General features: G+C 40.9%; 1 protein-coding gene across 2 annotated transcripts in view; it reads right to left on the bottom strand.

Moving 5' to 3' along the window:
• The window catches only part of Col24a1 (collagen type XXIV alpha 1 chain), a 265,128-nt gene that overhangs the window by 161,771 nt on the left and 79,826 nt on the right, over positions 1-23,531 (bottom strand). For both annotated transcript variants that reach the window (XM_021158013.2, XM_021158014.2), the window contains exon 20: positions 8,997-9,050. In XM_021158013.2, coding sequence (XP_021013672.1) covers positions 8,997-9,050 — 54 coding nt within the window. The remainder of the gene's footprint in view (positions 1-8,996; positions 9,051-23,531) is intronic.

Below are 23,531 nucleotides of genomic sequence, written 5' to 3'. Positions count from 1 at the left end.
TCCTGGAGCTCACTTTGTAGACCAGGCTGGCCTCGAACTCAGAAATCCGCCTGCCTCTGCCTCCCAAGTGCTGGGATTAAAGGCGTGCACCACCACACCCAACTAACAATAAAACATTTTAAAAAAAGATTGCTTGCTGGATGAAAACTTGTTCAAAATAATTGTACAAATGGTCTTCTGTTCACCAGCACCATCTCACACCCATTCAGCATGACATTTTATTAGTGGTTTTGTCGGAAGTGTGCAATGTCTCGCAAGAGTTTCATGCACAACCTTCCTAAGTTTATTTCACATGATTGTTACAATGTTTCTGTCACAATTAATTAATTGTTACAATGTTTCTGTCACAATTAAAGTTTTTCTTTTTTAAATCCATTTTAACTGTAGCAAGTAACTCCAAGACACTGAAGAATAAATGTGCCCTGGTGACCTGCATTTTTAGTTTGGGACTTCATCAGGGACAAGCCATACAACATCTTTCTATAGCTCTTCCTCTTCAAGTAAGAAATGGAAAATGGCTGCTTAGCTTCAGTGTGCATCCTTGCGAGAGTGTGACATGAATATTATCACTCAGGAAACTACAGCACTCAGGCTAGTAAAACAACTTTTAACGGGCTTTCCCTGTTTTTGAAAGGAAAAGATGCATTAGGGAATGGAAATGAAAATATTCTATTTTATGTTAGGCTAACACATCGATGCGCTTATGACATATTCACTTTAATTTCCCTCAAGGAAACATTTGTTTCCACTCTTGACCTTGCGGTTTGAGGTTAAACATCTCCAACCCTGAATATAATGGTAGATGTGAAACAGAGACTGAATTTCGTCAACTTGTTCAATATCCCTAGGGGCAGTGATTGGTTTAGCAGTGAGCAAAGGACAGACTCCCCTCCCCCAATTTCCAACTTGAATGGAACTATGGGGTAAGCAGAAGTGCCAGTAAAGGTGTTCAGATAAAGTAAAAGACACCACGTGTCGCTTGGAACATTAATATCGTTAAAATGCCCAGGGTACAGACGGAGACCAGCACATTCAACTGTAAAACTCCAGAGTTGTCTGCTGTCGAAATGTGAAAAACTAAAACTCATGCAGACCCACAAAGGATCCCAAAAGTACAAAGTCTTGCCAAGAAACATGAAGCTGGAGTTGTCATGCTTGCTGGCCTTAAAACATATCACACGCCGGGCGTGATAGCGCACCCTTTAAATCCCAGCACTTGGGAGGCAGAGGCAGGTGGATTTCTGAGTTTGAGGCCAGCCTGGTCTACAGAGTGAGTTCCAGGACAGCCAGGGCTATACAGAGAAACCCTGTCTTGAAGAAAGAAAGAAAAAAAAAAACCATATCACACAAAGATGCTGAAATCACCAAACTGCAAACTGCCACAAGAACATGCAACGTTTAAGCCAATAGAATAGGAAATCAAAAAACAAACCCATCAAAGTCTCCTTGATAAGGACACTGCACAAGAACAGAGCAGTCTCTTCAACAGTGTTGGGGAAACTGGTCATTTCGGGGTGAAGCTGAGCTCCCTTTAATCCCCTACCTCAACAGGCTAAGATGGATTAGGCTTGAATATGAGATCTCAAACCATAGTTCATATAGAAGAAAATATGGGAAAATGTCAAAATGCTGCTGCTGTCAATGCCATCAAAGCATAAACAATGAAAGTGCAAATAAGGAAGCAAGATGATCTCACACTGAGAGCTTGAGTACCAAGGACATGAGCAACATGCTCAAAGGGCAGCCTGCAGAGTCGGAGAAAATGTCTACAAGCCTCATATCCGATATTGCATTGAAATCAAAGTGTATCGGGGACTCATACAGCTCAACTCAAAGCTCCACACAGCCCACTAACATTTGAGCAAGTGATTCAGGGTGTATATTCAAAAGAATTGCAAACAGACTCTCAAAATCTGATGACATTGTTTACAATAGCCAAGAGTCTGGCTACTCTATCATCCGTTCGTTGATGAGCAAGTAGAGAAAACGTGTTATATACAAATGATGCAATCTTTAGCTTTAAAAAGAGGAACTGTTGTCACAGGCTTCAAGACGGATAAACCTTGAAGACATTATGCTAATGCAATTAGCCAGTCACAAAACAGCAAATTCTGCAGGACTCAACTTATTTAAGGTATATAAAGCACACACAATCATGTAAGTTCAAATTGGCCTTGCCTGGAACTGAAATAACCAAGAGATGCTTTTTAGTGGGCACTTTAAACAAGCAAGATGAAAACGTTCTGGAGATCTGCCCTACAACAACGAACACACATATGTTCAGTATTATAATACTTACTATACACCAATGAAGCTGTAGAAAGACACTCTATGTTGTGGGTTTTACACAAATGAACATGCTCATGTGCGTGCACACGTGCACACACACACACACACACACACACACACCACTTTTCTACAGGTTGGTCAGCATTGTGGTTTATATGTTTCGATTTTATATTTTTACATATAATATCTGTCGCAATTTGCTTCTTAACCCCTTGGAGTAGGACAGCTCTGTTTTCTGCGCTGTGATTTTACTGTAGCTATTTTATAGGATCTCCACTTGACTAAATCTAACCCATTCAAGTTAAATCCCAATTCATCTGTGAATCTCCGAGAAATATGGCCACACCGACTACCCTCTAAAACTCCTAGCTATTCACTTATCCCCTGCTGCTTTTAACCTTTCCGACGAGGAAGACATGTTTCTTGTAGATTATAAATTCCTAGTGCAGAGAAGATTATGTCTTAATCTCATTTTCTAGTTACTGCTTAAAATATTACAAGCAATATACAAACTCAATAAATATTTCTCCGCTGACTAAACACTGCCTAGAGAACAGAGCTGCTGATACAATAAATATGCATATAAAATCTTGACTTAGTGGATGGAAAGTCTTCTAGAAGAATGATCTAGAGTCACATGCATCTTTTTCTTGCTAAGTTGGCTTCCCCCTATACTGATAAACATATGACATGTTGGGGTTAGTCAAGGCAAGAACTATTTCCATGTTCTCACAACAAAAATCTCACAGAAACTAGGCTTCCTCTGTAAGCTTATTGGGATTGTAATATGAGACAGAGTAACAGCTGGTCTTAGCATCCCCAATTCCACAGCCAAAGCAGCAACACAAGCCACCTGAGCAACAGATACAGTATTCCTCTGTTTACTGGAGAGCGGAGAATATTTACTGCGTACTCGTACTTTCTCCAGCGACCAGCAGAGGATGTGGTTTTGCTGATGTTATGGTTTTCTTGAAAGCAGGTTGCCAAATTGAGTGTCTCTCAGGAAGGCTTACTGAAGAATGTTTGTATCTGTATACAAATACACACCCAGGGCGAACTCCACAGTCAGTAGAACCACAAACGACACAAGTCTCCAATCCTGGTTTGGGGTTTTTCAGTCAACTGACAGAAAATGAACAGAAGATGAAAGGCCTTTGCCGAGCTTTTGCCTGGAATGAATTCCTCGTTTTTATTGAACACAGGGCAACCATTTCTTTTCAAATACAGTGTGCATGGTTTTCTTTTCAAAATATGTATTTATGTTTATTTCATGTGTATAGGTGCTTGCCTACTTGTATATATTCAGATCATGTGTGTATCTGGTACCCACCAAAGGCACAAGAGGGTGTCATGTCCCCTAGAACTAGACTTACAGATGTTTGTGAATCACCATATTAGTGCTGGGAACAAAACCTGGATCTTCTGCAAGAGAAGCAAGTGCTCACCCCACCGAGCCATCTCCCCAGCCCTTACATGGTATTCTAGGCGATTATGCCAATATAGCTGCAGGAATTTACACTATTCCCTCTCCTTAAATAAGACGTGTCATAAAAATAAGGCTTAAGGATGTGTCGAGGATACTGTAGACATTGCTGAAGAATCATATCATACAAATGGCCTAAGTATGGCTGGCTTTATTTTTCCTACCTAGAGACAATTTCAAGACAAATGAGAAAGACCAAGTGTATAGACAAAGTCAGATCTCTCATTTTTAAAACACGAGGTCATAGTCTTCTCACTGTTAGATTCTCTAATTCTTTTGATGAGATAAAAGTTGTTTTAAACTCCAGGAATGTACATAAAATGAATTAGTCGACATTATTGGTGTTAATGTATCTATAAGTTCCTATATTGAATAAATACTTTGAGAACAATATATTCTAAGAAGCAATCATGATTTGTTGTCAATTCAACGACTGGTATTTGTTAAAGTATGTGGCCCTTTACTCGACTTATTAAAAAATGTGTGTGTGTCTATGTATGCGCGCACGCGCACACGCACACACACTCATGTATGCTAAGTCATTCATGAAAAAACCAGAAGATAGGCCATAGGAATCTGTTTTGCCATTTCCCTGTGTGAGCTTGAACGTGTGATTGGCCCAGAGTCTTCAGGCTTGGTAGCAGGTGCTTTACCTGCTGAGCCAACCAGAAGGCCCATCGATCCATTTTTAACATTACTTTAAAAATTAATTACTATTTCCTTTATGAGTGTGTAAGCCTGCTCACCTGTATGTGCACCATTTGCACGCAGCTTCCAAAGGAGGCCAGAAGGGGGCATCAAATTCTCTGAAACTGTTACGAGTGGGTGTAAGCCACCCAAAGTGTGCTGGGGATCGAACCTGGGTTATCTACAAGAGCAGCAAGTGCCCTTACCTGCTGAGCAGCTATCTCTCCAGCCTCCACCTTAAACATTTCAGCTGTAATACTAAAAGAATGACCTGGAAGAGACTTCTTAAGATCACCATGGCAATTATATTAAAAAGATTAGCTGACTTTAGTTTTATCTCTTCCACCACACTGAAATGCAATATGGATCCCCACCAAGCATAGCATATGTCCTTGCACATCAAAATCAATGCTCGTTTTCTGATTTCTAAAGACCAAATCTGCTGCTCACTTTCAAAGGCTTTCGTCACACACACTATCAATTCTTTTCAGCAACTTATGTATTTACTATGCACGGTGTGTGTATGTGTGTGTGTGTGTGTGCCTGCATGATTTTATCTACATCATGTGTGTGCAGGAGCCCACAGAAATCAGAAGAGGGTGTAAGATTTCCCGAGCTGAAGCTACAGGCCATCCTGAGCTGCCGTGTAGGTTCAGGGAACTGAACCTGGGCCCTCTTCAAAAGCAATAATCTCTCTTAACCATTCACCTATTTCTCCAGTCCTTATCCTTTTATACTGTACTTATAGTTTCTCATAACTATTTATGTTTCTTGTCAAACTAGAGCACCATCCACAAGAGGCCAATGTTTCTTAGATAATGTTATTATTTTACCCTTAGCACCTGGCATAACACAAGAAAGCAATTCAATGTCGACTGAATGAATGAACTATTGAGTGAATGAAGAAAGAGACAAAGATGTTTATGTTCCTAAGCAGGCGAAGGCTAGAGTAGACTAGACCAGAGACACTGTAACACCACTCCTTATATGACATGTCCTTCTTGCTTCCTTATTTCTACATTATATCTTAGTTTATTGATGGCTGTTATTTTTATATGTCAAAATAAGTATCTTGTCATACTCATCTAGATTGGCAAATTCTCCCAAGTTCTCTATATTTTTCCCATTAAATTTTAATACATTGTGTTAAATAAATCAAAGTCTCTGTTTTACCTTTTCTCTCTCTTCCATCACATTCCTTATCAAGTTATCAAGTTGCTTTTTTAAAAAAAAATATATATCTTCAAAGTAACTCCCCCCCCCCCCNCCAAAGTACCTTTTCCCCATAGCTAGTCAATTTATCACCCAGCCAGTGAATCTCAAGTTCCTGTTGTGAAATTCCTAGCATTTTATTCTGGTCACTGTAATATATTTAAAATAAATTTATCTCTTTTCTCAAAGATCTTGTGGTCTAGCAGAGAGGCAGACATGCATAAAAACAGATATAATATATGGAGATAATTATTTAATAGGGGGTTTTCAGGGACATGGGGGAAAATAAATTAGATGCTAAGGAAACTTGGACAGTGTTGTGTGTGATACCCAGACACTGGCTGGCTGACGAGAAAATGCAGGAAAGAAGGTTACATCCTGATAAAAGAACTGCAACCGAGGAGCTGGGAGGTCTGAACTGGCACAGGGTGGTTTGTTAATTTATGAAGTCTGGCTAGAGCAGAACCTTGAAAAGGTAATGGTGAGCACGAGTGTGTGCTGAGGAGTCAGGAGATGGTTAGAGCGCAGAGGACCATGTGTTAAAAATAAAGACGTGCATGTCTTCAGAGAGATGCACTGCAGAGCTCATAAGGACCAAGCCCAAGAGCGGCAGCCTGAGATGTATACTTTCCATAGATTCCACACCACCCCCCCTTTGGCATCATCACCGTGGGGTTGAAGGTATGCCAGACTGGAGGCAGGGCAAGTAACTGGAGGCAAGTATACACTAATGCCGGATAAAAAAAGAAGAGGGCCTAAGCTACAACATTGGCAGTGAAACTGGTTTCAAAAGCAGAAAGAGGGGGAAATTTTGAGTCAAGAGAAACAGTAAGAAGTTATAATTGATGGCACAAGGCTGCTCAGGACTCCGGACAGGGTTTGATGTGAAGCACATGTGGGCCATGTACTACGGAGGCAAACTTCACAGCGGTGGAAAGGAAGTGAAACCCGACTGCCCAGAGGGGCAGCGGTGGGTGGCAGGTGAGCTTGCCAGGTAAAACACCGGATGCACCGTTACATTTGAATTTCAGATCAGCCGTGGGTGACATTTAGTTTCAATACTTTCCGAATACCTATGGTTCCACTCCCTCACAAGTTCCCCTTTCCTGAGAGTCACAGAGCCCACTTGTCTGCCTCGCAGCTGCTTCTCAATCATCCTGTGGGTCAAGTGTTAACTTTCTGACAACCGTGCACCCCTTCACTGTGCGTAATAATCATTATCATTATGAGAAGGGTTTCCATGCTTGCTTACACTGTACATTTCTTTGGGGCGTGTGGATGTGGCAAGTGGTTGGGATGGCTGGAAAGTGAGTCCAGGTGTTTTTCTGTGGCCGTTGAGATCTGAATTCTAATCCTCTTGCTGTAAAGTGCACCAGGTACTTTACCTCTTGTGCTATTTCCCCAGCCCCCAGTCTGTAAAGTTCTTGAAAACATGGATTAGGCCATTCCATCTAGGATCTAGTACAGTGGCTCCCACTTGAGAGTCACCCAATAAATATTTGTTAAATGAATAAATGTTCTACATCAAATCTTTATTATTTCTCCAGGCCTATCTCCACTAGTACATCCTGTGCTCCGGCCCAGGGTGGTGAGTCTGCTGTTTGAAGCCTCATGAACTCTCACTAATCCTCAGATAGAGCTGGAGGCCCACACCCACAGCGGAGCTGCAGTCTGAGAGCTGCCCCAGGTCTTCCCAACCCCTGGGCTTGGGCAAGGAAGCATATTTGGTGCCTGCATGGCACATCCCTTACTATTTCTTACAATTGCATTTATTATTATTATTACTATTATTATTATTATTATTATTATTATTATTGACTGTGTGTCTGTGTATTGGTGTGTGCACACGAGTGCAGTACCCTAGGAAGCCAGAGGCTTCCTAGACCTCTGGAGCTAGAGTTACAGGTGGCTGTGAGTTAGTGGATATGGGTTTTGGAGATCAAACTTGGGTCCTCTATAAGGGCAGTCTATGCTCTAAACTAACTAGTGAGCCATCTCTCTAGCTCATCACCTAGACTTAGTAGTTCCTCTGTTTGCCTTCAACTTCTTCCTGCTTTAAACTGTCCTTTTCAGTGACTTAAGGGCTATCTTCTAAAGACACAAACCAGATGGCATATTTGCTACTTAAATAACTCTGATTACTCCCCGATGCCTGCATGATCAAGTAGAAACTACAATTTGATCATACAGCCTGAGTGTTCCCAGCTCTGTGATCCCCAGGCCAAGTGTGAAGAACCCAGGCTTGGCAGTCACCTCAGTGTGAAAACTCTGGCTGTGTTGCTCTATAGTTACGTGACTGCGGCCGTATCTGCTTTTTACATTTTCAAAATGTTTATTTCTTGCATTCAGAGATGCTGTGGTCACCATCTGGATGGGGGAAGAAAACTTGGGGGAGTGAGCTCTTTATTCACTTCCATCATGAGGGGTTAAGGCTGGAACTCTGGCTGTGGCTTTGTGGCAAGTACGGTTCCACATATATACATATACATACACATATATAGTATATATATATATACACACACATATATACACATATATAGTATATGTATATATATACATATATAGTACACACATATACACATATACACAAATATAGTATATGTATACACACACACACACACATGTATATCTCAGCACAGTGCACTGACAGGCATGGCTGTTATCAGTGTCTACCTTCTCTGTCCTGACATCTCCTCCTCTCTTCCTACTTAGCACCAACACCTTCCCCTTTAGTTTAAATACACTGAATCTCTCACTCTCAAATTCCAGTCATCATCATGGTTTTATTTCTAACGCCTGTTTACTTGTGACGCCCAGCATGCTGCATGGCCACCTGGGCATGTCTGTGTGGATGCTGAAACTGTTGATGCTGACTTCTTTATGCATACACAGAGCAGCAGCAAAGGCTCGAAGGTGTGAAGGTTTCTTTGTTTACATCATTTTCCTTGTGGTACATCAAGACTCTGGGACAGCACGTGCATTCTTTTACTGTAACAATGGGCACTTTATCAGTGCTAAAATGTTCCAGTAGTCAGAAATCTTTCTCCCACTTACTCTCCACTGTGACTTTAAAGAGTTGTCCCATTAATTTTTCTCTCCTTTAAAAAATCCTTTGGAATGATATCTATGACTTTCAAATATTATCCCTCTAATTCCTACAAGAAATTCAGAAAATCATTTAAAATGACTGGATTCTGAACTCAAGACAGCTATTAATTACTGATACTTCTGGTATTCTTAAGATCTTTTTCGACACATATTAAGAATTTAAATGAGAAAATTCTAGATATCTACATACAGTATGGTTTTTATTTGTTTTTTGTACCTTTGGTCCTTCAGGTCCATTTTGTCCAGGAATCCCAATGTCTCCCGGAAAACCCTAGTAGATATAAAAAGGTAAAGAGTTTATTCCACAGCAAATCACTTTAAATCCATAAGCATATAAAACTTCTTGTTGTCTGTATCCTTTGCCCAATTAAGATAATCTACTTTCTTCAAAATTTGATGTAAATGATTATTAAACAATTGTTCCATACTGGGATTAAAAAAAAAAAACAGTATCCTAAGAAGAGAATTTACTTTATGAATGACTCTGTGAACCTCACTGTATGAAGAAATGAAATGTGTACTCTGGTAATTTGCATACCAGATTTAAAATATGGATTATGTGGAGAAAAACTTGTTGAGGACATTTGTGTCAGAAGACAAATAAGGCAGTATACCTAAAGGACTTCTTCCTACCAGGCTGGTTGCTCAAGATCATGAGGTAGTTAACACAGATTCATTAATTGCGTTACTGGTGCAAAGGAATCAGGTTCACCTGATAATTATATTCATGCACATATAAAACTGTATTCATCTAATATTTTCAAGCCTTCTCTCTTGAATACTTTAAATTTACTGGGAAGAAAAGTCACGGTGCCCTTGAGATGATGATATCCTTGTCTTCTGGTTCTTGCAGAAACACTGACTGGCTGACCTCCATCTCTTACCCAGCATTCTCTGCTCCCCCAACGTTCACCACTTGAATGGATATTACCTGGAGCTCCAAGCCAAAGGGGTTTATACTTCACCTTTAAATGCTTTTTTTTCCTTCTCTTAAAACTCTGACACCACAAAGCAACCCGACACCGTGTTTTGTCTCATTTTATTTTTCTGTCAGACTGTAAAGTCCTTGGGTGTACTTCATGTGTTTTCCACTGTCATACTCCCCAGCAAGGACAGCGACATCTGGTTTGCAGTAATTACTTTACAAAGTTTTGTTGTTGTTGTTGTTGTTGAGTGGCTGACTTATTTCTTTCAAAAAAGAGGACAGCGTGTCCTGTGGCTAATTTGCGATCCTTGGTCCTGATTTACAACCAGTCAGAACACTGGCTCAGAGCACCTTCATGGATACATTCATAAACTGTCCATTTTCCAGATGACCCCAGAACACTTTATCATACCAGCAATCACGAAAGCTATCACAAACATTGAAGCTAAAGTAATTTAAAAATAACTCTTCAGGCGCTCGGGTGGGAGTTCACAAACCAAAAATGGAGGGAAAAGATTTTTTTCAATGGGATGAAGAACTGAATTGAGCTTAACCACAATAAATATACTTAAATTTATAAGTTCAAACAAATCAACTTTAAAATTGGCCATATATCTACAGGATAAGTGGAAGCTCACTCATCATGTTGAAAAGTGATAAGAAAAATCAACAATTAAGCATTCATTTGTCCATGTTTATATTCTGCACAGCCTTCATCTAAATAGTAGATAAGGGCATTCCAGCCCTCCCCAAAGCCTATATCAACACCTCACATGCATCCCCACAGACAAAGGATGACGAAGACATGTGCTTGTAGATGGAAGAACATAGGACAGCCTGCTGACTTGCCAAAACAAACCCCAGTATGGTCAGGACTCTGGCGTGTGACTAGCAATTTTCAAGAAAAACAGAAATCAAGGAACATATAACCCTACACCATGAGACTATAATCAACATAGACTGTGTAAGCCAAAGGCTGTGTGCTTCCTCAGCTAAATTACAAGGGGGTGAAGAGTGGAGAATGAATATACACACGGAAAGAAACCCCAAACTGAAAAACCAAAGCAAGACACAAGAAGGGTTTGGGTGGTAACAAGCAGTTCTGCCTTGACCTTACAGTACTTACAAGGAAATGTGTCTGAAGTCTGTGTGTGATACACATTTGTTTTACAGTCTCTTGTGATTTTGATTTATTTTTTGCAGTTAAACAGTAACAAAAATTAGGCAATTCTAGTTAAACATGACATGTCTGATGTATGTGAACACTTGGATCTTTTGTGACTCAAAATATTAACAGGATACACGAAAATAGATGCAAAGTGCCACAGATGAAGAGAAGAGAATGTGGCAAAAGATATCAATGAGTCAAACCTCATATTAAAGTTAAGGAAGTAGAATGTTTCAAAATTAAAAGTTTACTGAAGATCTATGAAGTTCATCCGCACAGCTATTAAAAGAAAAAAATTCTATGTCCTTCTCACACAGGTTAGCTTAGAAAACTTGGCCAATAAATATTTTCTATATTTTAAATATTCATAGCTGGATTACTCCCAAGCAGAGATCTTTTCACTTAAATAATACATTCTAAAATAGAAAAACCAGTTAATGGGGTCAGCTGAGTTTTAATGGTAACACCCAGAAAGGAATTTTCAATTCAATGTTTAAATTTACTGCTCAATCTATAAAGCCAATCAATGATGGCACATGGATACGTAAGCCAAGCACTGAAATGTCAGAGCTTACATGCTAAAGAATTACAGTATATTCTCAGGGCCAAGACTTCTCCATTAAAAAAAAAATCATTTTGTCAGGCAAATCTATAATAAGTGGAGTAAAAACAAAAATTGGATGAAAAGATGTCCAGATTTAATGCTTTGTATTTTAAATAACAGTAAATAACAGTAACAGGTCAGAACATTTTCTTCACAAAGAGCTTCACTATTTCAGTTAAGTCATCACATTACACGTCATGAGAACATAATGCCCTAGTGAGGAGGAGGAGGAAGAGGAGGAGGGGGAAGGGGAGGAGGAAGAGAAGGGAGGGGAGGAGGGAAGGAGGCAGAGGAGGGGAATGAGGAGGAGGGGAGGAGGAAGAAGAAGAAGAGGAGGAAGAGGAGGAAAAAAAGGAGGAGGAGGAAGAGGAGAAGGAGGAGGAAGAGGAGGAGAGGAGGAAAAGGAGGAGGAGGAAAAGGAGTAGGAGGAGGAAGAGGAGGAGGGGGGAAAGCTTGACTTCTGGTGCTTTCTTAACAGAAAGTCTGATCACAAATTGTTACTGAGAAGCAGAAAAAATGAGGTAGCTTTAAAAATACTAAGTGCAAATGTGTCTTCTATTTTCAGAGCCTGCACATCTGTTTGGTGTACAGAGAGTGATTCAGTGTTCTGTCCAGTAAAAACAAAGTTTTATTATTCTCTAATCACTAAAGGCTGGAGACTAATTCACATGCATTTTTATAACAAAACCTGGGAACCAAGGCACTAGCAGATTGCATTTGGTTCCTAGGAAATCATAAAAGTGAAATACTGCCTTCTTACTTAGTGGTAGCCAAAAGCTCAAAAACTAGTTTCCTAAGAAGGTAAATACATGGAATTTCATGGCACACATTGATATTTCGAGTAGATTTCCAATGAGACTAATATATTTCCGTTTTTAATTGAGATTTGTATTTCTTCCAACTAAAATTGCAAATGGATAAACGACAAACAAAAAGTAAATATAATGGCTAAACTAATGAAAATCAGTCACAAGATGGAACAAACTGCACGAACCACAAGTATCTTAGGCTACGTGAAAAAGGCCAGACTATGAGTCATTTATATAAATACTTTGGAAAATGTGGATTAATGTAGAATAATGAAAAATGTTTCAAAGACTTCCTATGGGGGAAAAGAGCAAGAAGAGTAGAAGAAAAGGATAAAAAAAATTAAAAGTTATAAAGATGCAGTCCCTGGCTTTGATAATTCTCTCTGTTGTTTTGACTTGATAATGATATCATAAATTATCTATAAGTAAACAAACTCAATTAAATATTTTGATTTTTACCACATATCTATAATATAATTTAATAAGTGTTTTTTGTTATTCTTTATCAAATTGGTATTGGGTCTTGTGATGGATATTGATAATTAACTTCGTAGTGTCCAGAATCACCCAGGAGGCACGTCTCCAAGCATACCTGTGAGGGATATTTAGGTTAGCCTATGGGCATGATTGTGAAGGATGGTCTTGATTAGGTTAACTGATTTGGAGATAACTACTTACACTGTGGGCGACACCATTCCTTAGGCTTGTACTGTAGGTGACACCATTCCCTAGGCTTGCACACTGTGGGTGGCACCATTCCATTGGCTTGTATGCTATGAGTGACACCATTCCATAGGCTTGCATAAAGAGGAGGAAGCTAGCTAAGCACAAAGATTTTCTGCCTCTGAAAATGCAATGTGGCCATCATCTTCTGCTGCTAGGGCTTCTCTGCCGTGATGGACTGTATCCTTGAACTGGGAGCCCAAATAATCCTTTCTCCCTTAAGTTGCTTTTCTCAGAGTATTTTTTATCATAGCAACAGGAAAAGTAGCCAATGTAGGCATGTTAGATAACTATTTTCTGTGGTAGGCAACTGTGTGTGATGATGTGAACATCTTTAGAAAAAAGTCAGAATTCACTCACTGAATTAGTCCTTGGGTAAATCAACAGACTTTAGTTTGATTATCTTTTAGGTAAGGAGCATATTTGATTATAATACTAGCTTGAAAATACAGTCTGTGTTTTGGATCATTTGGAAATTTGATATTTTTTCATGGTAGGTTTAAATCTTATAAATTGTTCTAGATGATATTTATGCTCACTGAAAACGTTTGATTCTTGTAGGTGGTACTTGTCCTGTACTTCAAATACACAGAGCACAGTATGATTTGGACTGGTCTCATCCTCTGAGTAGCTTTAAAATCCAAAACTAGTAGAGATTAATTCAGTCTTTTATCTATAAAATATAGCTACAAAGTACAATTGATAAAAAGCAACATCTAGATTATGAATGGAAGTTAGGGAAAGCCTAGTCTGTTATTTGGTATAGAGTACATTAATTAAATAAAATGTTTAATAGTCTGAACTGATGGCCAAATTAAAAATGAGCCCTCTTTTGTGTGTTGGTGTAAACACATGGTTATTATGCACATGTCTGTGGGCAGCAGACACCTTTGCAAGTCCTTCCTCAGGTGTCATCTGCCTTGTTCTCTTTTGAGACAGGATTCCTTGCTGGCCTGGAACTTGTAAAGAAAGCTAAGCTGGCTGGCTAGTGAGCCCCAGCGACACTCCAATGAGTTTGGCAATCTAACTCAGGCGCTAGTGCTTTCAGGCAAGCACCTTATCAACTGAGCTATAATATAATATACAGCCCCATTAATTCCATCCTAGATAATTACATTGCTACAGAGTTTCAAAAGTTATCCTTTGTCTAAAAATAAATCGGAAAAGAAAAACTTAGCGTAGTTTTGATGGAAAGAATTGCAATTTTGCATATTCAAACAAGAAAGAGCACACCCTGCAAGGGAGTGGGTTCTGTAGGGAACATTTGAGACCCAGGTTCCAGCTGTAGGGTTTTGTTCCTTTTGCCTTTTAGGAAAGCGGCATCATGCCAACAATACGGCAAGCCCAAGAAGGAAAGCAATAATATCAAAAGGAAGAATACGTTTGACTTCTTCTGAATGAGAATAAGCCTCCCAAACGAGTTAATGCCAAGAAAAATATTTGAAGGGGCAAAAGTAATAACGTTCTTTCCCCAGTAAACTATAGGAACCAAACTCAACCAGGGAGCAGGGAGCTACTGCGGATGAAGGAGCTTCGGTCTCTTCAGCGAAAACCACAGGCAGAAAACGCAAGTTCCTGCCACGAGGAACGCGGTGTGAAGACCCCATTGAGAGAGCTGGTTCCCGTTCAGTTCATCCCCTCCTCGCCGTTTTAGGCCGAACATGCCTCCAGACCCAGATTGTTCTCATTATGATATTTTTGAAAAGTTTTGCAACCGATCACTCCTCTCCATAGATTTTCCCCTTTGAGCAATCGCATGTATTTGTACAGAAAACACACTGCAGCTGAGCCCCATGTGTTCAGCATCAGGGATGCCTGGCAGAGAGTCCTCAAACAAGAGACAAGGCAAGTTCTCATGACGTAATTCGTCCCCAGCTCCACACAGCATCCACACATCTTTGATATCACCCTTAAAGGCACCAACAGGGTCAGATATGGAGTCCACCACGCAAAGCTAGGCCAAACTATCAATTTTAAAACAAGCCATTCTGTTATTTGACATTCAGACTTCAACAATCAATAGTGGCAAAAAGCAGTTGGAGTATAGTACGCTGTTGGGTGGGGGAGGGGAGGACAACACTGACTACAGAGTAAACAAGGGAACTGACGGATTTGGGTTGGTTACATCATCACTCACTTAGTTTTGATGTTTGCACGATTTAGTCATATGTCAAAAAATAAACTGTAATTTTTGAGGTGCAGTGGTACACGGCTATAATCTCAGTCAGCCATTGGGAGGTAGAGGCAGGAAGGTGTGGAGTTTGAGGCTGTTCTTAGCTACATAGTGAATTCATGGTCAGCCTAGACTGTAGGAGATCCTGCACCAAGGAAAAAAGTTGAACTGTATAATATAAACGTATTCCACTCGTTACACAACAATTATACCTCACTAAAACCGGCGAGGAGGCAGCTAGGATTGGATGGTTTAGATAAACATACTCTGTTGGTACCTACTGTGTGATCAGAAGACCTTTTGAGACAATAAATAAATAAATAAATAAATAAAGACTTATACTTATTTCCTGAACTTCTTCCCATGTAAAACTCAGTGAAGTTTGGATTTTGAACGATTTCACAGTTAATACCAGCACGATCATCATTTTATTCACGTGTTTAGAAAAATATGGTTTTAGACACTAAATACCTACCATCTATGTGGCCACTAGGGCTTTCTCTGGCTGCTTTAATTAATGAATGTCCTTTGACCTGCTTAATACCATTGAATGTACCAGGCACTGTTCTCAGCACTGAGTGTTCTATGGGGGGGGGGGGAAGTCCTAGATTCGTAGATGCAGGTCTGTAGACTTTATCTCAAAGAAAGCCTCCTTTTGTGCCTGTGTGTTTTTGTGACAGAAAGGGCGAGTGTGGCCAAGAAGCACACTCACAATGCTGGAAGGAGCTTGCGGGTGCCCGCTGCCCACTATTCTTCTGGGTATGGAGTTATGAACCCAGGGCCCACAGCTTTTCAGTCTCTCTTGTTCTCTTTCTCAAACAAGCATATTTCTTTGTTGAATTATACATTCAGGCTTCACAGAGAAGACTCTACCGGCTCCAGGTTCTGCAATCATGCAATAGATTGCCAGCCCAGTGCCATGTGGCTTATGATGCCTTTCAGAGTCTGCCTTGGGGAAACTGGGTGATGTGTTCTTTATATCTTGCAGAACTTTGTCAACCTCGGATTTTTCAAAATGCCTTACAGACTGTAATCCAACAGTGGCTGTCTACCAATGGAAGAAGGTCTGTTGGTCATTTAGTCTGTGATGTTGGATGTCTCGATTGGTCTTCAGCATGCACTGGAATCCTGAAGAAGTAGGATCTAATGCCGACGAATAAACAGACACACTAGCAAGGGCAAAAGCAAGCAGGCAAAGAGAGTGCCGGCTTCTTTCTTCCCTGTGCTTTATATAGGCTACAGAAGGTGCTGTCCAGATTAAAGGTGGATCTTTCCACCTCAAAAGATCTGGATTAAAGTGGGTCTTCTCACTTCAAATGATTTAATTAATTAAAATCCCCCATAGGTGTGCCCAGCCACTTGGGTTTTAGTTAGTTCCAGACATGGTCAAATTGGCTACTGGGAATAGCCAATGCCAACCAAGAATAGCCATCTCAGTGGCTATTCAGTATCAGGCATGTTAAATTACAATCAAGAGGATGCCTCACCATCCCAGTAAGACATGCTTTCATGGAGGAAGATAGATGTATTTTAACTAACTCCATCCCTCCAGCATTTAATGCTTAATTTATCACAATGAGATAATCCATCCCTACATCTCTGTACATTATGCAAAGGAAGTGCTGAAATCCACCATTCGGGCATAACTTTGTAGAGACTTGGGCAAACTCTTTGTCTGCGGCACAAGAGACTTAGTGCTCAAGACAACAAAGATGATCACTTTCTGGACCACACTATCTCTTATGATTCCTGTACAATAAGTTTAGTTTCCTAAGCTCCACAATCCTCTCATGTAATGCAGCCCACCTCAGGTGCCAGTGTCTGCATCTCTCCTTGTGCCCCTGTGTGAAGGGTGCCTCGGTGAATCAGTGCAGACCTGGTAACCGTGGAAAAGGCTGTCAATGAAATGACCCACCCTTGATCTCTGTCTTAAGACTCTTGTGTCTTCTCTCAGCACCACTGAATCATCTGACTAATTTGTCAACTTCCAAATATCATAAAATTTAGCACATTATCTGTTTTGGTAATGACGATGTATACATCAAAGAGACATAGTCTTTTGGAGTAGAAGGAATGAGATGTCACGGGATGAAGCAGGTTCAAACTCAGTTCTCTACATTGCTATCAACATTCCTCCAGGGAGAAGGCTGTCCTCACTAACATGCTAAACTGCCTCAGACTCCTCCACCATACCAGCTTCTAAGATGTGTTTCCCCTGCATCAGGCATTAAAGAATTGGGATCTGTGACTACCCAGGGCAGAAGTCCCTTTGGAAGGCTCACTTGAAAACTGAGAGTGTAAGCATCTATTTTTCACAAGTAAGTATCACAATACCAGACAAGACTACATAGTCACTAAATACATTGCCTCCAGTAGCCTAAAATCTATGGTCATCTTCAATTTGGTGCCTGCCGATTTTGCTTCCACATTTCGGGAAGTGATCTTGAGACAAGGATTCAATATATAGCCCTGTAACCCTCTTTTCCAAACTTTCCAAGTCCTGGGATTATAGAGTGCTTACCACATGCAGCTATAGTGTTCTCCCTCCCTTTCTGCCCCTCTCTCTGTCTCTGTCTCACTGTCTCTGTCTCTCAGTCTCTGTCTCTCTCTGTCTCTGTTTCTCTGTTTCTCTGTCTCTCTCCTTTCTTTCCTTCTTTTAAATCCTGTGCCAGAATCAAGCCCAGGACATGGACATGATACATGCCAGGCAAGTCCTCTGCCAGTAGATAGTTCTGTCTGCTTCATCCTTTTACTGTCTTAGTTGCGATTATACCAACCACAACAAATGTCTACTTCAGCTGATCAGTTTTACCAATGGTGTGTAAGTCTACTCTGTATTAATACCCAGATATCTAGGCTTTGTTCATATGATTTATCCAGCGTGGAATGGTCTTCCTCTCCCCTGGCATTACTTATAACCAACCCAACTCAAAGTCCATTTCCTATGCTTCTGCCTTCGATGATGCTAACAATCAGCTAAAACAACCACTCACTTAGTTATCACAAGAAGCTCTCACTATTGTGTGTACCTTGCTTTTTCCAATTATAATATACATCTTTTAAAACTGTAAATGATGTGTTAAAATATTTCCTGCAATGTTATTTGGTATGAGCTTAGGGCATATAGAAATTCAATAAATGAAGGTTTATTAGTTGATTTAACCACATGTACTCCTTTAATACCTCTTTAAATATGCAGTGTATGTGTGTGTGTGTGTGTGTGTGTGTGTGTGTGTGTGTGTGTGAGAGAGAGAGAGAGAGNGAGAGAGAGAGAGAGAGAGAGAGAGAGAGAGAGAGAGAGAGAGAGAGAGGCTATGAGCATGTGAGGAAGTGCTCACAGAGGGTGGAGGAGGGTGTCAGATCCTCTGGAACTGGAATGGCGGAGGTTGATTGTAAGCTGCCAGATGTAGGTCATGGACACTGAACATGTGTCCTCTGCAAGAGCAGTACACACTCCCAACCACACGCTATCTCTCCAGCTTCTGTTAGCCACTTGTAAAGTGACAAAGAAAAAACTTCGTAATCAATTCCAACTCTAAAAGATATCAAGGAAGTAACTGAATTAAGTGAAAGGAACCTACTAACATTAACACAGTCATCTAACACAGGTAGCCAAAAGTTAACAGGATGACTTCATATGACACAACAGACTCTCCAAAGTATTCTTTCTCTCTAATGAAGACCACCCTGATGGAGAAGAGGTATCTGCTAACTAGCCCTTCCTGCATTTCTGTGATCAGTGCTCCTGACTCACTTTTGTGATAAACATCTGGTCCAGTTTACTAAAATCAGCACCCCAAACTCCAATACTTGGCAAGAGCAACAGCCCAGGGGAGTTAACAGCTGAATCAACAAAACCCCTCACTATCCTGCTACCTTATTAGAAGTCTTTGGAATCTCTGCTCAAAGCCAATGCTACTATGTCTAGAGAAACTGCAAGCGTTCTGAATATCATTTATATGTTTCTATTATAAGCGGAAAAATAATTTTAGAAAGAACATTTTATGTTAACAAATGATATTTTTCCTGAGACACCTGTAATACCACTCTATGAAGAGCAGAAATGCACAGGTGTCCACCTCATTACTACAGCAATTTCATAACTTGATGTAATAAGTAAAACATACAGAACAGATATGTTTTGAAGTGTTCTAAGGTAATATTTATCCAAATGACCTCCAGCAAAGGACAGTTCTAGTTAATGCCTATGGCAAATACCCACATTTATGACAGCTTCCACCGAATCCTTGACCATCACCTACTGCTGCTAGGACTCAGAGTTTCCTGTCTGCAAGGAACTAGCAGCAGTTGTTGGCCAGTCCTCAAGCAGATACATGGTCACATGGTGTGATTGACTTCAGGGGCATCAGATTTTCCAGTCATCCACAGTGATGCAACACCCCTCCAGGAGTGATAGCGGGGGATTGGATAATCATAGACTTTCTGTTACCTTAGTTTCAGGATTCCACTCAGGGGTGAAATAGAGATGTCTCTGAGGGGAAAATATGTTGCTTTTAAGTATCAATCACTCACTATGCAGAGTGAAACTTATCTATCTGGTCCTTCACTAAGAATAAGTTCCAACTGAAGGACAAATTTCTCTCTCTCTCTTCTCTCTCTCTCTCTCTCTCTCTCTCTCTCTCTCTCTCTCTCCTCTCTCTCTCTCTCTCTCTCTCTCTCTCTCTCTCTCTCCTCTCTCTCTCTCTCTCTCTCTCTTTCTCTCTCTGTTTCTCCCTCTCTCTCTCTGTTTCTCCCCCCCCCTCTCTCTCTGTCAAATGCACACACACACACACACACATACTCCCCAAATACATATGTAACAATTGTGTTCACACACTGGATGGCTAAGAATCCATGGCCCAGAGACAAAAGTTTAGAAGGGAAAGATTAGGAGGTCCAGGAAAGAAATGCTTTTTACCAAAACTACAGTTTCTCCAAGGACTGAACTGTTCCTAGTCTTTCAAGGAATGGCTGTTTAATTTTCACTTTATCACATCTTAAATACAATGCAAGGAGGCATCTGGCTTATTGAGTACTAGTTTCTAAAATATGAGCTACTTGAAGATAGGGCACATGCTAGTTAACCTCAGCATCTGGTTGCTAGTGATTGTCCCTAAAGGCTCTAATGGAGATGAACAGCAGAATTGGACTATCTAAAGAGAAGCCTGAAAGACAGGGGTCTGGTAGAGCTCTGAGTTTTAAGAATCAACCAGTCACATACATTTTCATACTTTCCAGTTATGTATGTGTATTTGGTGTGTGTGTCTGTGCATGTATATATACATGCGTATATACATGCGTTGGATAAGGATGAGGAGGACATCAGAGATCGAGATTGCCATCAAAGATCTAAAAGAGGTAGGGGTGGAAGTTGCTATCAGAACACTGTTTACCTCAGCACAGAGTGGCAGGAGCCGACCACAGCCCCAGTTGTAGCTGCTGTGTCAGCGGCAGTGTCAACTGTGACAGTGGATTACTAAGACTCCCCATCTTTTCTGTGTAGTTAACTGATTTAGCAAATGTATTCTTCTCCTGTATAATTACAACAGAGAATTAAAAGTTTGCATTTGTTTGGGTTAGACAATAGTCACTTATAGTTTTTTTTTCTGGGTTACCAGATTTCTTTCATAATAATATAGTCTGAAGGGGTGTGGGCCGTCAGAATATGACATAACAACACCCTAAACCACTAAACATAATGTTATACCGAATGGATTAGGAAAGTCAAAGGTGACTATCTCAGGAACAACTTGACAAGAGACAGACACTCCAGATGGTGAGAACAAACTTTAGGAAGCTTCATGGGATGGGCAATCCTCTGAGGTCTCCAGAGTCCAGTGACTATCAACGTAATGACAATCTCCCATAGGACAAAGTCAGCACAGTAGTATTCATTCTGTCACCAACAGGAAGGATCGGCCACTTTGGACTCTGAGAGTAAGCCATTCTATAGGGAGGAGTATCACTCTCTTCCATACACTGAATACTGTGAAGACTGTCATTTTCAAGGGGAGCCCCATGAAGCCCTACTACCTATGCATTCACCCCAGAAGACTGCAGCATTAGGGAAGTGGAAGACACAGACAGATGCCCTCTAGCTCACGACAATCTTCAGCAAGAGAAACATGCTACCTTCAGGAGTCTAGAGGGAAGTCACACCATCTACAGCAGAAAGTCATGTGTCTTGTGGAAATAACTCTTGGTGTCAGTGGGTCCTGGCAGAGAAAGAATGCTTGATCCTGAGGTATTGAGTAAATCCACACCCAGCATTTCCTATGTTCTCTGGGAACTGCCAAGTCATAAATTGAGATGAAAAATTTTATAACTATGACTGAACACAAACAGGCCCAGTGGGCACAAAAACACCGCATTTAGAGATAACCAAGACTTCCAAGTTAACCCTCAGATACTCATCATATCTTCTCTCCTGGCTTTTACACAAGACCGTAGAGGTTGCGATAAAAGGCAGGACCTACGTGTCCAGGCAGAGCAGGAAGAAACGGCTGAGCATGAGCTAGGGTGGGTCTGCTTCAGTGGCTGTTAGCTGGAGATGGGCAGCAGCTGCATAGCAAGATATCCTGAAACCCAGCCAAGAGGAAACACTTGCTTAATAGATAGATCTGTGAGCAGGATACCAGGTCGTTCTATTCCTGGAGAGACAAGACCTAAAGTGAGATGGTAGAGCCATCTGGTCAATGGTCCAGGTAGAAGTGATGTGGAAGGGAAGCAAAGAGGCAATAGCTAAGTCCTAGATGGGATATGTGGCTCAGTGCACAAAGGGTGAAGATTTTGTATCACATTTTAAGGCTCACTAGAAAGTATATGTCAAAGAAGAATGACTAAGAACCAATTAAGCGAGTATGCCCAATGTCATATCCAACTGACATTAGCTAGCCTTTCTTCATTGGCAACCTTCAGACTAGAGTGGGTAGCATGGGAGTAAAGTAGCATGGGAGTGACAAAGACCTGGGCTAAGCATTGGTCTAAAAGATGGACTACCACTTGCTACGCCTGACAACAGTTACTGATGGTGCAAACTGATAGCAACAGAGATATGTTCATTCTCCAATATGGCTTCATTCCCACAGGAAGCCAGCTAGCCACTCAGTGACAAGTGTATTACACTTGGTCCCTTCCCATCTCAGTGTTGTCAGTGTCCTCACAGACAATGGGTACCATTTGCTGCTTCCTTGTTTGGAGCTTCTACTGTACTATACCGAATGCTCAATCCATAGCATTTAATTTCACAGGTCACAGACTCTGAATCAGAGCCTGCTTCACACGGTAGGAAGCTGAGCCCAGGATACAACCTTGTGGCCTTGAGTTACTCTGGCAACATAGAGGCAGCCTTCCTCACTCAGCAGTGAAGCAGCCTTTTAAAGGTGAAACAAAGTGCCATGTGGTGTACTCATTAAAATCCCTTCTCGTGGCACTTGTCCTGGATAAGGAAACTATGAGGAGACCAAGACGGGGGGGGGGGGCTTGGTCCTATTTACTGTAATTCTCAACGATACACTGCTGTGATTCATGTGTCATGTCACACAGCCCTAGACCCTACGGAGTCTGAGGTCATGGCACTCAAATGTGCCTCTCTTGTCAGGAAACGCCATGAGGTTCCTGGAAAATATAAAGTTATGGCTGCCCCTGGGACTCTTTGGGTTTCTTGTGGCCAAATATGAACACACAGAAAGAAAAGTCATTCTACAAGCATGCCTAACAGACTCACAGAATTATGAGCAAGGAGACGGCTTTTACACAATGAGGCAGGAAGGAATACATGGTGTTTGTCCTTCAGTTATGACATTTTAGGCTAAACCACCAAGCATAAAGAGGAGAGTGGAGGGTGGAGAGAAGAGATCCAGTTGTGATCCATAGCAATACAAAAGTTGCTATGGTTTCCAGCATGCATAGGAAGACTAGAGGTGAGGTTTAAGTCAGTGACACTATTCATGATTCTGCAGTGATGCATCTGTCTAAACCTTTAAGATGTACAGTATTGAGTGACACAACACATTCAGCAATATGCATGTATATGTCATAAATGTGGCAATTATTCCATATTTTAAAAACGTTCCAAAAGGGCATTGACTGTTTTTAAAAACATATTCAAATATATACATAATTTCTTCCTGACCCCTGCACGCACATCAGGAGATATCACTACCTTTCCAGGGAACTTAGGGGCCAGGTGAGGATGCACTTCCAACTCTGAGACTGTATTAGCTTCATCACGGTGTGATTCACCATGATTCATAAACTCTGAGACTGTATTAGCTTCATCACGGTGTGATTCACCATGATCCATCAACTCTGAGACTGTATTAGCTTCATCACGGTGTGATTCACCATG

The sequence above is a fragment of the Mus caroli genome, chromosome 3 (genome assembly GCF_900094665.2).
Source record: "Mus caroli chromosome 3, CAROLI_EIJ_v1.1, whole genome shotgun sequence".
Taxonomy (NCBI): Eukaryota; Metazoa; Chordata; class Mammalia; order Rodentia; family Muridae; genus Mus; species Mus caroli.
Note: the sequence above shows the minus strand (reverse complement) of the source record. Positions and strands in the feature narration are given on the sequence as shown.